Genomic DNA, 13,732 nt, shown 5'->3' with positions numbered 1-13,732 from the left:
CCCTCTCTCTCTCTGCCCCTCCCCTGCTCATGCTTTCTCTCTCTCTCTCTCTCTCTCTGTGAAATAAACCTTTAAAAAAACTTTTTTAAGCTGCTATAAAGCTGCACATATCCGTGTGCAGGTTTCTGTGTAAACTTAAGTTTTCAATTCATTTAGGCAAATAACAAGGGGTGCAAAAGGAGGTGACTGCTACATCCTGGTAAGTGCATGTTTACTTTATGGGGCACCTGGATAACTTTTGATTTTGGCTCAGGTTGTAATCTCACAGTTCCTGAGTTCTAGCCTCGTGTCATGCTCTGTGCTAACAGAAGCCTGCTTGGGCTTCTCTCTCTCCCCCTCTCTCTCTGCCCCTTCCTCTCTCTCTCTCAAAATAAACATCTTTCAAAGAGAGTATGTACATCTTGTAAGAACCATCAACCATGTGCACTCCCGCCAGAAGTAAGTGAAAGCAGCTACTGCTCTCCATCCTCAGTGGCCTGAATGTTGTCAGCGGTCCAGACATGCCATCCTAGTAGGTATGTAGCAGTAATTCACCGTGGTTTTAATTTGCAATTCCCTGTGCTGGTCATCTTTCCATACACTTACATGTCATCTACCTTCTGACGTCAAGTATCTGTGCAAGTCTTTGAATTTGCTAGAATGGCTCAGAGAACTCAGAGAAACATGTTACTTACTAGACTACTGGTTTATTATAAAAGGATGTAACTCAGGGAGAGCCAGATGGAAGAGATGTATACGGCAAGGCACGGAATGAGGGGAAGGGCAAGGAGGTCCCATGGTCTCAGAGTGGGCCACATGTTTATCAAGTTGGGAAGGAAAACCCTTCCTTTGGAGTTTTCATGGAGGCTTCATTACAGAGGCAAGACCGATTAAATCATTGCCCAGGGGCAATCACTCAACCTCCAGGCCCTCTCCCCTCCTGGAGGTCAAGGGAGTAGGACTAAAAGTTCCAAGCCTCTAACCATACGGTTGGCTCCACCAGCGATCAGCCTCCACAGGCTTTTAAAGTCACCTAATTAACATGACAAGACACATTAATGGCTCTCAACGCTTGGGAAATCAGGTAATGTGAATGACCCAAAGTATTTTCTTATAAACCATGATACCACAAAACATTATTATTGATTCAATTTCTTTAAAATGTAGGCCTACTCAGATTGCATAGTTTTCCTCTGTGAGTTTTGGCAAATTGTGTCTTCAAAGAATTGGTCCATTTCATCCAGGTTATCAAATTTGTGGGTATAGAATCCTTTGTAGTATTCCTTTACCATCCTTTTAATGTCCATAGGCTATGCAGTGAGGTCCACTCTTTCATTACTGGTATTAGTAATATGTTCCTCCTTATCTCTTTTCTTCTTAGTCTAGCTAAAGGCCTATAGATTTTGCTGATCTTTTCAAAGAAGCAGATGTTACTTTTCCTGATTTTCTCTACTAATTTTCTACTTTTAATTTCACTGATTTCTGTTCCAATTTTTATTATTTCTTTTCCTCAGCTTACTTGAATTTAATTTGTTCTTTTTCGAGTTTTCTAAAGTAGAAGTTTAGGTGATTAATTTTAGATCTTCCTTCTTTTCTAATTATGCATTAAATGCTATAAATTTCCCTCTAGGCACTGCTTTGGCTGTTTCCCACAAATTACGTTAAGTCATATTTTCAATTTCATTCAGTTTAAAATACTTTTTAATTTATGAATTCTTCTCTGGGGTGCCTGGGTGGCTCAATCAGTTAAATGTCGGACTCTTGGTTTCGGCTCAGGTCGTGACCTCAAGGTTCGTGAGTTCCAGCCCCACATCGGGCTCTGTGCTGACAGCACCCAGTCTGCTTGGGATTCTCTCTCTCCTTCTGCCCCTTACCTGCTTGTGCTCCCTCTCTCAAGATAAATGAACTTAAAAAAAATCTTTGATTATGTGTTATTTAGTTATTTAAAAGACCATGGCTTAGTGTCTAAGCATTTAGGGATTTTCAAGTTATGTTTCTGTTGCCGATTTCTAGTCTGATTCCACTCATGTCTGAGAGTAGACCTCATATTATCTCCATACTTTTAAGCTGTTGAGATGTGTTTTATGGCCCAAAATACAGGCTATCTAGGTGAATGCTCCATGGGAGCTTGGGAAGAATGTACAATCTGGTTTGGGGTGAAGTGTCTTATAGACGGAAATTATATCCAGTTTACTGAAGATGCTAGAGTCCAACTACATTCTTACTGATTTTCTGTTGCTAGATCTGTTCAGTCTGACAAAGCATTAAAGTCTCCAACTATAATAGTGCACTCATCGATTTTTCTTTGCATTTCTATTGATTTTTTGCCTCATGTATTACAGTACTGTTATTAGGCGCATACACATTAAGGATTATTATGTCTTCTTGGAGGAGTGACCCCTTATTGGAGACTATGTACTGTCCCTCTTTATCCCTGCTGTGAATTCTGCTCTGTCTGAAATTAACACAGACACACCCACTTCTTTTAATTAGTGCTAACATGGTGTATCTTTCTTCATTCCTTTACTCTTTATATATGTCTTTATATTTAATGCAAGTTACTTATAGATAACATATAGTTGGGTCTCTGTCTTTTAATTAGTGGATTAGAGCATTAATGTCCAAAATAATTCTTCATGTACTTGGATCAGTATCTTCCATATTTTTACTGCTTCAATTTTCTCTTGTTCTTTGTTCCTGTTTTTGTCTTCCACACTTTTTCTTCCTTCTGTGGTTTCAACTGAACACTTTATATGATTCGGTTTTTTTCTTAGGATATCAATTGTGTCTCACTTAAACATTTTTTGTGTGTGACTGTCCTAGAGTTTCTAATATACAACTAATCCAAGTCTACTTCCAAGGTAGTACTTCTCAGGTAGTATGGGTACCTTCTAATAACAAAATATCCCTAATTCCTCTCTCCATCCCTGTATGATCATTGTCATTCATTTCATTTATACATAAGCAACATAGCATATATACGTGTGTTTGTATAAAAGTATAATCAAATACACTGTTGCTATTTTATTTTGAACACACTGATATTTGTTAACAAGATCAATTAAGAGTAAGAAAGATAAAAGTTTTTTTTTTTTACCTTTAATTATACACTCTCCAACATTCTCCCTTTGTTTATACAGACCTGAGCTTCAAACCTGTATCACTAATTTTCTCCAAAGAACTTCTTTTGGGGCGCCTGGGTGGCTCAGTCGGCTGAGGATCTGACTCTGTTTCAGCTCAGGTCATGATCTCATGGTTCGTGAGTTCAAGCCCCACATCGGGCTCCGCACTGACAGCACGGAGCCTGCCTGGGATTCTCTTTCCCTCTCTCTTTGCCTCTCCTCTGCTTGCTCTGTCTCTCAAAATAAAGAAACTTCAAAAAAATTAAAAAAAAAAAAACAAAGAACTTCTTTTAACATTTGCTGCAACAAATTCCCTAATGGCAACAAATTCCCAAATTTTTGCCTGAGAGTCTTTATTTCTCCTTCATTCATGAAAGAGAACTGCAGTCTTATCAGTACAGATTTCTAGGCTGGTATTTTATTTCTTGAACACTAAATATTTCATTCCATTCTCTTCTTGCTGTCAGGGTTTCTGAAAAGTTCAATTTAATTCTTATCCTTGCTTCTTTGGCTTTTTTCAAGATTTTCTTTTTTTTTTTTTTTTTTTTTGCAGTTTGAATAGGATATATGATTTGTGGGTGTAGTTTTTTGTTTGTTTGTTTTTGCACTTACCAGGTTTTGTATCTTCTGTGCTTCCTGGATATGGAGTTTGCCGTCTGACATTAATTTGGGGAAATTCTAAGTCGCTACTGCTTCGATTGTTGCTTCTGCTCCTTTCTCTTCTTGTTCTGGTATTTCTAGTATGTACATGGTATGCCTTTTGTAGTGGCCCCACAGTTCTTGGTACTCTGTTCTGTTTTTCCCCATTCTTTTTTCTCTTTTCAGATTTGGAAGACCCTACGGTCATATCCTCAAGCTTAGAAATTCTTTCTTCAGCCATATCCAGTCTGCTAATGAATTCACTATAGGACTTCTTCATTGGTTACAGTGTTCTGACTCTAGCATTTCTTTTTGATTCTTTTAGAATTTCCATCTCTCTGCTTAAATTATCCATCTGTTCTTGTATGTTGTCTATTTTTTTTTTTAATTAAAGCCCTTGGCATATAACCACAGTTTCTTTAAATTCTTGGTCCGATAATTCCAACATTCCTACCGTATCTGACTCTTGTTCTGATGTTTTTTTTTTTTACTCCCTTCCAATGAATTGCTTCTGGTTTTTTGCTTGTTTGTTGGGTTTTTTGTTTTGGGGGGTTTTAGGGGCTTTTTGTTTTGTTTTTGCCTTTTAGTATGCCCTGTAATCTTTGAGAAGAGAACATGAATGTAGTGGTAAAAGGAACTGTGGTACGCAGACCTTTATAATGTAATGGTACGTTGAGGGTGGAGAGGAAACATGAGGAAGCATTTGAAAGTGCTAAGATTAGGTGTCTGTCTTTTGGTGAGTCTATGCCTGTGGAATGTGAATTTTGCCTCTGATTCTTGGGGGTTTTTTATTCCCCAGGTGGGACATGAGGGGTACAGTGGGCTTGAGATAGCTATTTCCCTTCCGCCACATAGGGTAGGTTCTGAAATAACCAGCAAGTTAGGCTCTGGTAAAAGAGCTTCCCCTGAGAACACCCTTGCTAAGAACAAAATGCCTGGACATATTTCACAATACTTCCTTTTCCCCTCCCCCAGCCAGGAGCATGCAGGGATTTTCCCTGGTCTTCATGGTGAAGGCCTAGTAGAGATCCTGGAGGTAAAAGCACATAAGCATGGCAGCCTCCCTGGAACTTTTAACTCTCAGACTTGTCACAGGAGCCTCACAGCAATCCATCAATTAGTTCAGTTTTTCCTACCCTGGTTCTGCTTCCTGCAGAGGCTTTAGCTGGTAGGTCTCTGCTCCAGTAGGTTGTGAATTTCTGTAACTGCCTGTCAGTGTCTCCAGGGGTGTGAGAAGCAATCTGCCTTGTGACCTCACTTCTCTTAGAGATCTAAGAAGAGTTCTTGATTTTTCAGTTCGTTCAGCTTTGTATCATTTTAAGGATGAAATGAAGACTTCTAAGCTCCTTACCTGGCAGACTAGAAACCTAAAGTCCCTCTGCTAACTATTTATTAAAAATAAGTTACTTCAAAATCCATTTCGTCAATACACTCTTACTTTAACTATCAGTATATCTTGAATTTACTACTTCTGAATTTCCAAACTTAGATAATCTAAAAATATCATTGTTGTCATCCAATATGGTATGACCTTGTTCATAAGCAGCTTTTATAAGTCTTACAGTCTAACAACTTAAATCCTTTTTAAATTCAGAGTTGAATAACATGTCCAAACAACCATTAATAATAAACAGGACAAAACAAAATAGTGACTTATTTTAAAAATCTAGGATTTTGGATGAAATTTGAAAAAAGTTATACATCATTAAATATATAAATACTACTGCATTTATACATCTTAATTATAGGCAGTATTTGAAACTTCGACTTTATTTTTCAAAAGTATTATTAAAAATATATGTAATACTATGTAGCTCCTATAAAGTGGTATCTGCAATCACCAAATACATAAAAAGAAATGTCCAGAAGCTTGTGTTATCTTTGTAGTCCGCATGAATATTACACAATTAATGACTCTGCATTACTGAAAATGGAAAATGTTCAACTGAAGGTCTATTCTAACATATGCGTCTGTACCTTAAATATAAATCCTATAAAATGTCATATATTTAGGAAAATAAATATATGTTAACTGAATGTAGGCTCATTACATATTTCAGATAAATATGATGTACCCTTTTGCATCCTTACTTTAGAGTGTTTCGTGTGTGTGTGTGTGTGTGTGTGTGTGTGTGAGAGAGAGAGAGAGAGAGAGAGAGACAGAGACAGAGAGAGAGAATGACTTAATCTCCGTGTTCATTCCAAAGATTTGTTGCTTTAGAAAATACCATCTTTCTGGCCCAGAAACAACATGCACACTTTAAAGATGAAGTACTAACCCTTTCGGTACACTGAATAATGGAGATTTATAAAGGATTCAGGAAGACAGTCGGAGCACTGGGACACCCCACATGCAACTGACATTGTCAGTAGCCTGGCAACAGCCTACCTGCAAAGATATTACTTTATTTTCTTAACCTAAATTCAATTTTTTGTTTCAATCTCCTATGAAATGCACCTACATACATTATAATTACAGTAGAGATGCTCTACACATTAAGTGCATGAAATGCAAAAAAATTAAAGTGGTAAGAGTACATTTACATTAGATTTGTATAATATTAAAGCTCATTTTTGAATATGCGAGAGTATGCAGATCTGAAATAATCACAATGAAATTTAAAATATAGGGGCGCCTGGGTGGCTCAGTCGGTTAAGCGGCCAACTTCAGCTCAGGTCATGATCTTGCAGTCTGTGGGTTCAAGCCCCATGTCGGGCTCTTTGCTGGCAGTTCAGAGCCTGGAGCCTGCTTCCAATTCTGTGTCTCCCTCTCTCTCTGCCCCTCCCCTGCTTGCTCCCTCTCTCTCTCTCTTTCTCTGTGTCTCTCTCTCACGTAATAAACATTTAAAAAAATTTTTTAATTATAGAGTTACAACTGCCAAAAATAAAACTATACAACTAAGTGAAAATTAAGTTCATATATATGTGTCTGTGTATCTGTAGAAATATGTACATATGCCATCAATATTAATGCTATCAAAATTAATTCTATCATAATTTTTTACTAAAGATCAAACTCACTTGTATGTAATTTTTCAAAGACTCCATTTTTAAACCACAATTATAACTAAAAAAAAATCCATCTTATCTTTTCCTGTGAACTGTTAAAAAATATTATATTGAAAAATGTACTAGGCTGAATGCTGATTATATAGGGTATATATGCACAGACACATCATCTGAAAAATAGTAAGCTGGATTTTTAAAGAAATTAGTCAATATTTATGTGCCAATTCTCATTATTTAGAACAGGATCTTTCATTTCCTTTTAAGTCTATGTAAGAACTGATCAAAACCTGAGCCAGAAGAACCTCAAGCCCATGAAGACGATGTGGTCATTTCAGGGTCAAACTTTATTCATATGTAATAACGGCAACTCTTGTAATACGTCTCAGAGCCAGGAATTCATTTATAAAGGCCAATGGTAGTTGTAAAGGGTGTCAGGATGGTGTCAGGACAGAGGAAAAGAATTTGAATTCTCATAATCTCTAAACTACCCTAAAGTCACTATATAAAGGAACACCCAATTTTAGTAAAAAGCATTTTAGCAAGCTAGACTACCATCCCTATGCTTTCCCACTGAGAAACACACGGACTACACTGGGAAAAAAGCCTCTGGATCCACATCAGAAATGCGCGTATTATTCCATTAAAAATGCACACGCACAATACAGAGATGCTATGGGGTGTCTGTGTCCTGTGGCACGTAGCAAACCCACAAGCTGGAACAGTTCCATCATTTATGGATAAGACTGGAGTCCAGAATGAAAAGCTACCCATGGATCCTCCACCTGTGTCCTGAAGAATGCTTTAGGGTCCACGATATGAGGATTATTCCCCAGGGTTTGCTATTAACTGGCTCCAGAGATGTTCACCGGCTTGTTTCACAGTTGAAAAAACAAATCTCAAGAAAAGCCCAAAGGGCAGGAGGCTTTAAACTGCTGAGCAATTACAACAAAAGAGATAATTAAAAGGAAGTAAAATACTGGGAAAATGTCTTTCGTTGATGTGCTGAGAAAGGGACCCGAGGAAGTGAGGGGGAGAAGGCAGTGCTGTCTATCTCCAGTCTTGTCTGCCCTCGAACAACGACGAGGACCAGCTGGTGAGACTGCGGGAAGATACTCTGGCTCTTTTGTTCCAGTCACTAATAAAAGGAAAAATCCAGGCTGTGTAAGAAGAAAAAAGAGAGAGAGAGAGAGAGGAGAGAGAAAGGAAAAAAGAAAGAAAAATCCACAAAGTGCCTTCATCTAAATGATTAAGAAAACTTCCATCAAAAAAGTGAAAATAATCAGAGACGTCATACAATTTTACACAAAATCCATCTTGATTAGATGCTTTTTTAAATAGCAGTTTTCTACTATTGCAATAACAGATCAGAATAGCTGTTTTCAAAATACTATGCAAAAGTTGCCATAGTAACAATGCCAAGTCCTTTTGAAACATAATTAATTGCCTAAAAATTCATCAAATAGAATATGGCACTCTTCTTCAGAAAATTTCTGCATTTTCTTTTACAGTATTATTATATATGTAGTATTATCATGCACATCTTCTATTTCATCAAGTTTTTCTCTATGTAAAATGATTTTGTTGAAAGTATTACTACTTTCATCCATCGGTCTCATTAAAAAGAATTCTGTTTTATCTTTAAAGCTTAAAGATAATCTGAAAAAATTAAGAATTCATCTGAAACCAGGACGGACAAAAAAATGCCTTTTCCTCAATATACAACTATATTTACATATTCTCTTCTTACCTCTGCTTTTGAATCGATCAAGTGATTATCTTTTTTACCCTCAGAATATTTCAATGAAAAAATGTCCTCAACATAAATGACAAAGAAACGCAGCTGCATGAGTAGTAAAGCAGAAAACAAAACCCACAGAATATCATAATTACAACATAAATGTATCTTACTCTTTGTAGTCCTTCATACCAATCATCTTGATCAAACCAATTTGAAATGTAAGTCATCCAAGCCATAGAATGTTTCTACTTTAATCAAGGCAATTGGAAAGTCGGCATCAGAACAGTCAGCACCTAAAGTAACAATAATGTGTTTCAACCAAAAAGCTTTACCAAATTCTGCCTTGTGAAATGTTGTTCAGTACAAGAAGCTAGAAGCACAGCAACATTTCGGCTGAAACAGCTTTAATAATTTACAAAGAACAGCATCTGTAAAAAATAATGCTAACCCAGAAAATGTAAGCCTATAGTCAAACACGAAAGAAAAACCAAATAATCATTACGTTGTTGTAAAGTACCAACAAATGCTTCATCAAATATTAGGCTTTCAATTTTCATTCTAAAAAGCATGTGATTCCATTTTTTCAAGAAGGCAAATTAGTTCCAAAAGTGACCCAGTTATAAATAAGGAATGCGAAGAAAGCACAAAGCAACAGGAAGGAGAACATTAGTTCCATTCTCAACCTTAGGAGTTGGAGATAAAGCCGGAAGAAAGCCTCCGCGTTAAAAGGTCTACGACAAGACCGATTCTGTATTTCTATTTGCTGCCGTCTCCGTAGTTGAGAGTTAAGTCATTTTAGAGTCAGCTGACTGCTCATTACCTAAGTGCCTCGAAAAGTCAAAGGCCACACCTCACTTAATAGAGTGCTCATATGCTTGACAGAGAATCACAATCACGTGAATTTGATTTCTTTTTAGTTTTACTCACTTCTGGAAGACAGTTACTAGCCATGCTCAATAAGAGTTTCCCTGGGACACTGGAGAGCACGTGGACTTCAAGACGCCCTCCGTAATGGTGACGTGCTTCTCCCAACGTAACAAGTCCTGACTGATCTTTTCCTCACCAAAGAATTACACCTCGGTGGAGAAAAAAGGAAAGAAGGGGGGGGGGGGGCGGCGCAGAAAGAAAAAGAAAACATTTGGGTGACTTGAGTGTTTCATTATTCGTATCCCAAAAGTAGCACGGCATCTGTGCTGGCATAAAAAGGTACGCATGTAGGACACATGAATATCACCATGGCCGACTGAGAAGAGCCTTCAAAATTTATCAGATGGAACACGGGACTCTTCTTCAGGGTACCTCTTCCTCCTTTTCCTCTAAGGCCTATTTTCAAATACCTGCTTGAAGCCTCAGGTCACAAGGCTTGGGAATAGGCTTTTCCTTGCGCAGGAAGTTGTAGGACTGATGTAATCTCTTGTTTAACCTGTTTACCGCTTGTGGGACTCCTTTCAACCACCTCTAAGCATTCCTTACTTTCTCCTGCATTCCCCGTTTCAATGACAGTCATTATGCTCTCGGCAGCAACCTGAGACAAACACCTCACGCCACCTGCAGTTCCTCACCGCCCTCCTCCGCCCGTCCCACTACATGTGATCACCAAGTCCTATCAAACTATCTTCAAAATCTCTCTTCAAAAGGCCCTTCTCTCCAGCCATAATGCCACTGTTCTAGTGAAACCCCTCCTCATGTCTTGTAAAAACTCATAAAATAATCTACCTATTCATTTTCTGCTTGCACTGCAATTGCTAAACACGTTCTATACCATCATGATCTGACGCCTGCATGTTTTTAAATGCTTTTGCCTGAGCCGTCCTTCCCCTGCCCCTGTGAATAATGAGCTCTTTGATATTTAAGGTCTTCTAAGACCCAACTTAAAAACTCTTCCTCCTTGAAGACTTTCTCAAATGCACCAAATCCCTCATCTGTGCGCCTTTATTCGTGTATTTGCATGCACTGGATAGTCATTACTTGTGTAGACAAAAATTGTGAGTTCTCCAAGGCAAAGGAACTTGCCTTATTCGTATTTGTATAGAATATACAGAATGTTTGTTGAGTGAACTGACACTCCCAGTGCTACAACAGTTTGTCAGCTAATGGCAGGTCACATGAACTGAAGGTACTTACTTACTACTGAAACTTGGAAAGGGTCTGAAGAAATGCATCCAAGCGACAGGTGATGTACTTACCAACAAATGAAATAGGATTACAATTCAGATCCTTATAGGGAGATGGCTAGCCAAACCATTTAAGAAATGTTTTTTAAGTGTAAAATTAAAGGCCAACTTGAACCGGTAAAATTATTTTAAAGTCATATCAGCACAAGTATATTTATTACACCATTGTAAAGACAATGCAGTTAAAATGAATACCTTGTTTATAGGCACACAATAGTTTGGATGTTTTATTTTGCGATATTTTTCCACAAGCACTATTTACCATATTTACAAGAATTAAGAAAAGTAAAATATTTCACATCATGTAATCCCTGATGAAATATTATCTTGCGTAAAATACGTAGTTCCCAATTGTAGTTCTGGTATTTTGATGATCTGAGAGTGACTAGAATCTCACTACTTTAGTGTAAGAACGACAGTTTTCAACTCTCACCTCTCCTCGGTGGGTTAGGACTGTGTGGAGTGCAGAGCTGAAATCTGGCCTCACAGGGGAACCATGTCACCATCACTCAGCTGTAACTGAGACACAAAGGACAGAGTCAATCTGGCACTTCTCCCACATATTTATTTATGTCTGTGGATTGGTCTGTGGGTCTGACTGATTACTGTTAAAATCACAAATTTAACGGGGCGCCTGGGTGGCTCTGTCAGTTAAGCGGCCCACTTCGGCTCGGGTCGTGATCTCACAGTCTGTGAGTTCGAGCCCCGCGTTGGGCTCTGTGCTGACAGCTCAGAGCCTGGAGCCTGTTTCAGATTCTGTGTCTCCCTCTCTCTGACCCTCCCCCGTTCATGCTCTGTCTCTCTCTGTCTCAAAAATAAACGTTAAAAATAAAAATAAATCACAAATTTAACTTAATTCATAGTCAGAAAATTCTTAGTACCTCCTATGACTAGTGCTGGAAGGAAATGATAATAATCAAAGACTAAATATCATGCTAAAGAAAATGAGGAGAATGAAGTAAAATTTCTTCTAATGTGGGGAAACGTACTGTAAGCATTCATGTCCAAACATACAAGTAACCTGAGGTTTGAGTACTGCTTCTGTTTCATATCCCTCTCTGTATCTTTGCCATGACCCCCACCATGGGCAGACTGTATGCCACTGCCCGTTGGCTTTGGACTTGCCATATGACCAGTTTTTCTCAGCGATACATGCACGGAAATCGGAGTGCTCCGGTTCCAAGCTTTGGAGATAGGGCTTGCTTCATGCCTTTGTGGCTCTGCCCTAAACGCAAGAACATTCCATGGCTACCCTACTGGTCCAGGAAGGAGGAGAGACACAAGGGCAGGGCTGCCACAGACAAATCACACACACCCGCTCGGCCAAGCCAAACCTGTCGTAAACCCCAGGATCGTACTTGTGAGTGTTATAAATGTTTAACGTCGTATTTTGCTGAGTTTTGGAGTGGCGCGTAGGAAGTATTTTTGTGGCATCACTAACTGACACATTACCTCCTGTGGGAGACACACGCCCACGGAGATTAATCAAATCAATACTCTCATCTGATTTACACTAGGAAACCGGGGTCTACTGCCTGTGGGAAATAAGCAAGATTCATAGTTATGACTATCTATGTCCTTGGCAAAGTTTTAAACGCGAGGACTTTTTTAAATTAACTGCATATAGCAAGAAATAATTACTTATCTAAGGAATCTGAATTACCTCATGTTATTTTTTTTCAACGTTTAGGAACCATGAGAAAATGGCATCTTGTGTGATCCATCCATACACATGCAACATCTCCACTTTGCTATGCCTCTCGTGTGTGTAGAAGTGCTTTGTAATTCTAGGAGCAACTAAGGGATATAGCAATTTGAACTAAATAAAGTAGGGCCCTGTTCTCATTCTGAGAAGCTGATCCTATGCGGCAGGCATCAACATCCTACTGTAAATATGGGGATTAAAATCAAGATACATGTCAGCAGTCCCTAGCCTAGAAATCAAAGGACTTACAGTTCTCTGGTTGTGATTTTACATGAACCTCTGGTACCACGTCCTGTAATGTTCATTTCTGCCCTCCTCTGTCTAAACTTGACAGTGTTTTCATTTCCTTGTGCCTGTTTAAAATCCTAAAGGGAGTAAAGTGACCTGTTTTGCCTATCTACAGTTTGGTCTCCATCATGGCTGTTCTGATCGAACGTTTCAATTCTGTCATCCAGTTTTACCTGAGACCAACATACTGGCTTCACCCTCTGAAATTCTGTTTGCAGGTGATTCCTTCTGTACTAAATCCATCCCTCCAAGTGATGTCCTCTTACCTACCTGCACCACAGTTCCTGTACTCTCTTAGTGAGCCCCCGTCTGTCATCTTACAAGACAGAAACGGTAATTATTTTGAACTTCCTAACAAACCAAGTAAGCACGTGCCATTGCTTGTTCACCAAAACAGAGCAGAGTCCAGTGTAAACGGCACTATTCACAACTATTCTCTTGCCTGCCTGTATCTGTCTAGAATCACGGCAGGGGGGTTAGGGGAGAGGACAGTGGCTGGCAAGTGCACATGAGCCTCATGCTGAAGGTGCTGCACCAAATGACAGAGACCTGGGATCACCTGTCTGCTTCCCCTTCCTATGCACAGACACTCCCCGTCAGGAATCAGCAGAAGGCAGATGACAAAAGCATTGTATCGTACGATTTGGGGGAGTTGTCGACCCCAACTCGATCAACACTCTACCTGAGAATCTCAAGAGGGGGCTCCTGGGTGGCTCAGCCGATTAAGCATTCAACTCTTAGTTTTGGCTCAGGTCACGATCTCATGGTTCCTGAGTTCGAGCCCCAGGCTGGGCTTGGTGTTGACAGTGCAGAGCCTGCTTGGGATTCTCTTTCTCTCCGTCTCTCTCTGCCCTTCCCCTATTCTCACTCTCTCCCTCAAATGTAAATACACATTTTTTAAAATGTGAAGAGGAAGTCTGAGTTAGAGATCAGATACACAATTTATTCAGTAAGCTCCAAACAGAATGATTCTATATATTTATTTTTTTTAGAATGATTCTATATGATTAAAAGATGGTTACTTATAAGACCTTGAATCCCAGCCATGGCAGACAAGTGTGTATATACATACGTACGT

At 39.0% G+C, this 13,732-nt stretch overlaps 1 protein-coding gene across 10 annotated transcripts in view; it reads right to left on the bottom strand.

Moving 5' to 3' along the window:
- The window catches only part of WDR17 (WD repeat domain 17), a 107,797-nt gene that overhangs the window by 72,855 nt on the left and 21,210 nt on the right, over positions 1 to 13,732 (bottom strand). For 7 of the 10 annotated variants that reach the window (XM_019828217.3, XM_019828225.3, XM_023252304.2 and 4 more), the window contains exons 2-3: positions 11,095 to 11,180; positions 8,658 to 8,780 (exon numbers count right to left, since the gene is read on the bottom strand). The exons of 1 other annotated variant lie outside the window; for it this stretch is intronic. In XM_019828217.3, coding sequence (XP_019683776.2) covers positions 8,658 to 8,723 — 66 coding nt within the window. In that variant the 5' untranslated portion in view covers positions 8,724 to 8,780; positions 11,095 to 11,180. The remainder of the gene's footprint in view (positions 1 to 8,657; positions 8,781 to 11,094; positions 11,181 to 13,732) is intronic. 2 more of the 10 variants (XM_023252308.2, XM_019828219.2) reach the window with 1 other exon arrangement.

Source organism: Felis catus, chromosome B1 (genome assembly GCF_018350175.1).
Source record: "Felis catus isolate Fca126 chromosome B1, F.catus_Fca126_mat1.0, whole genome shotgun sequence".
Lineage (NCBI taxonomy): Eukaryota > Metazoa > Chordata > Mammalia > Carnivora > Felidae > Felis > Felis catus.
The sequence above is the reverse complement of the archived record's forward strand: the minus strand, read 5'-3'. Positions and strand labels throughout refer to the sequence as shown.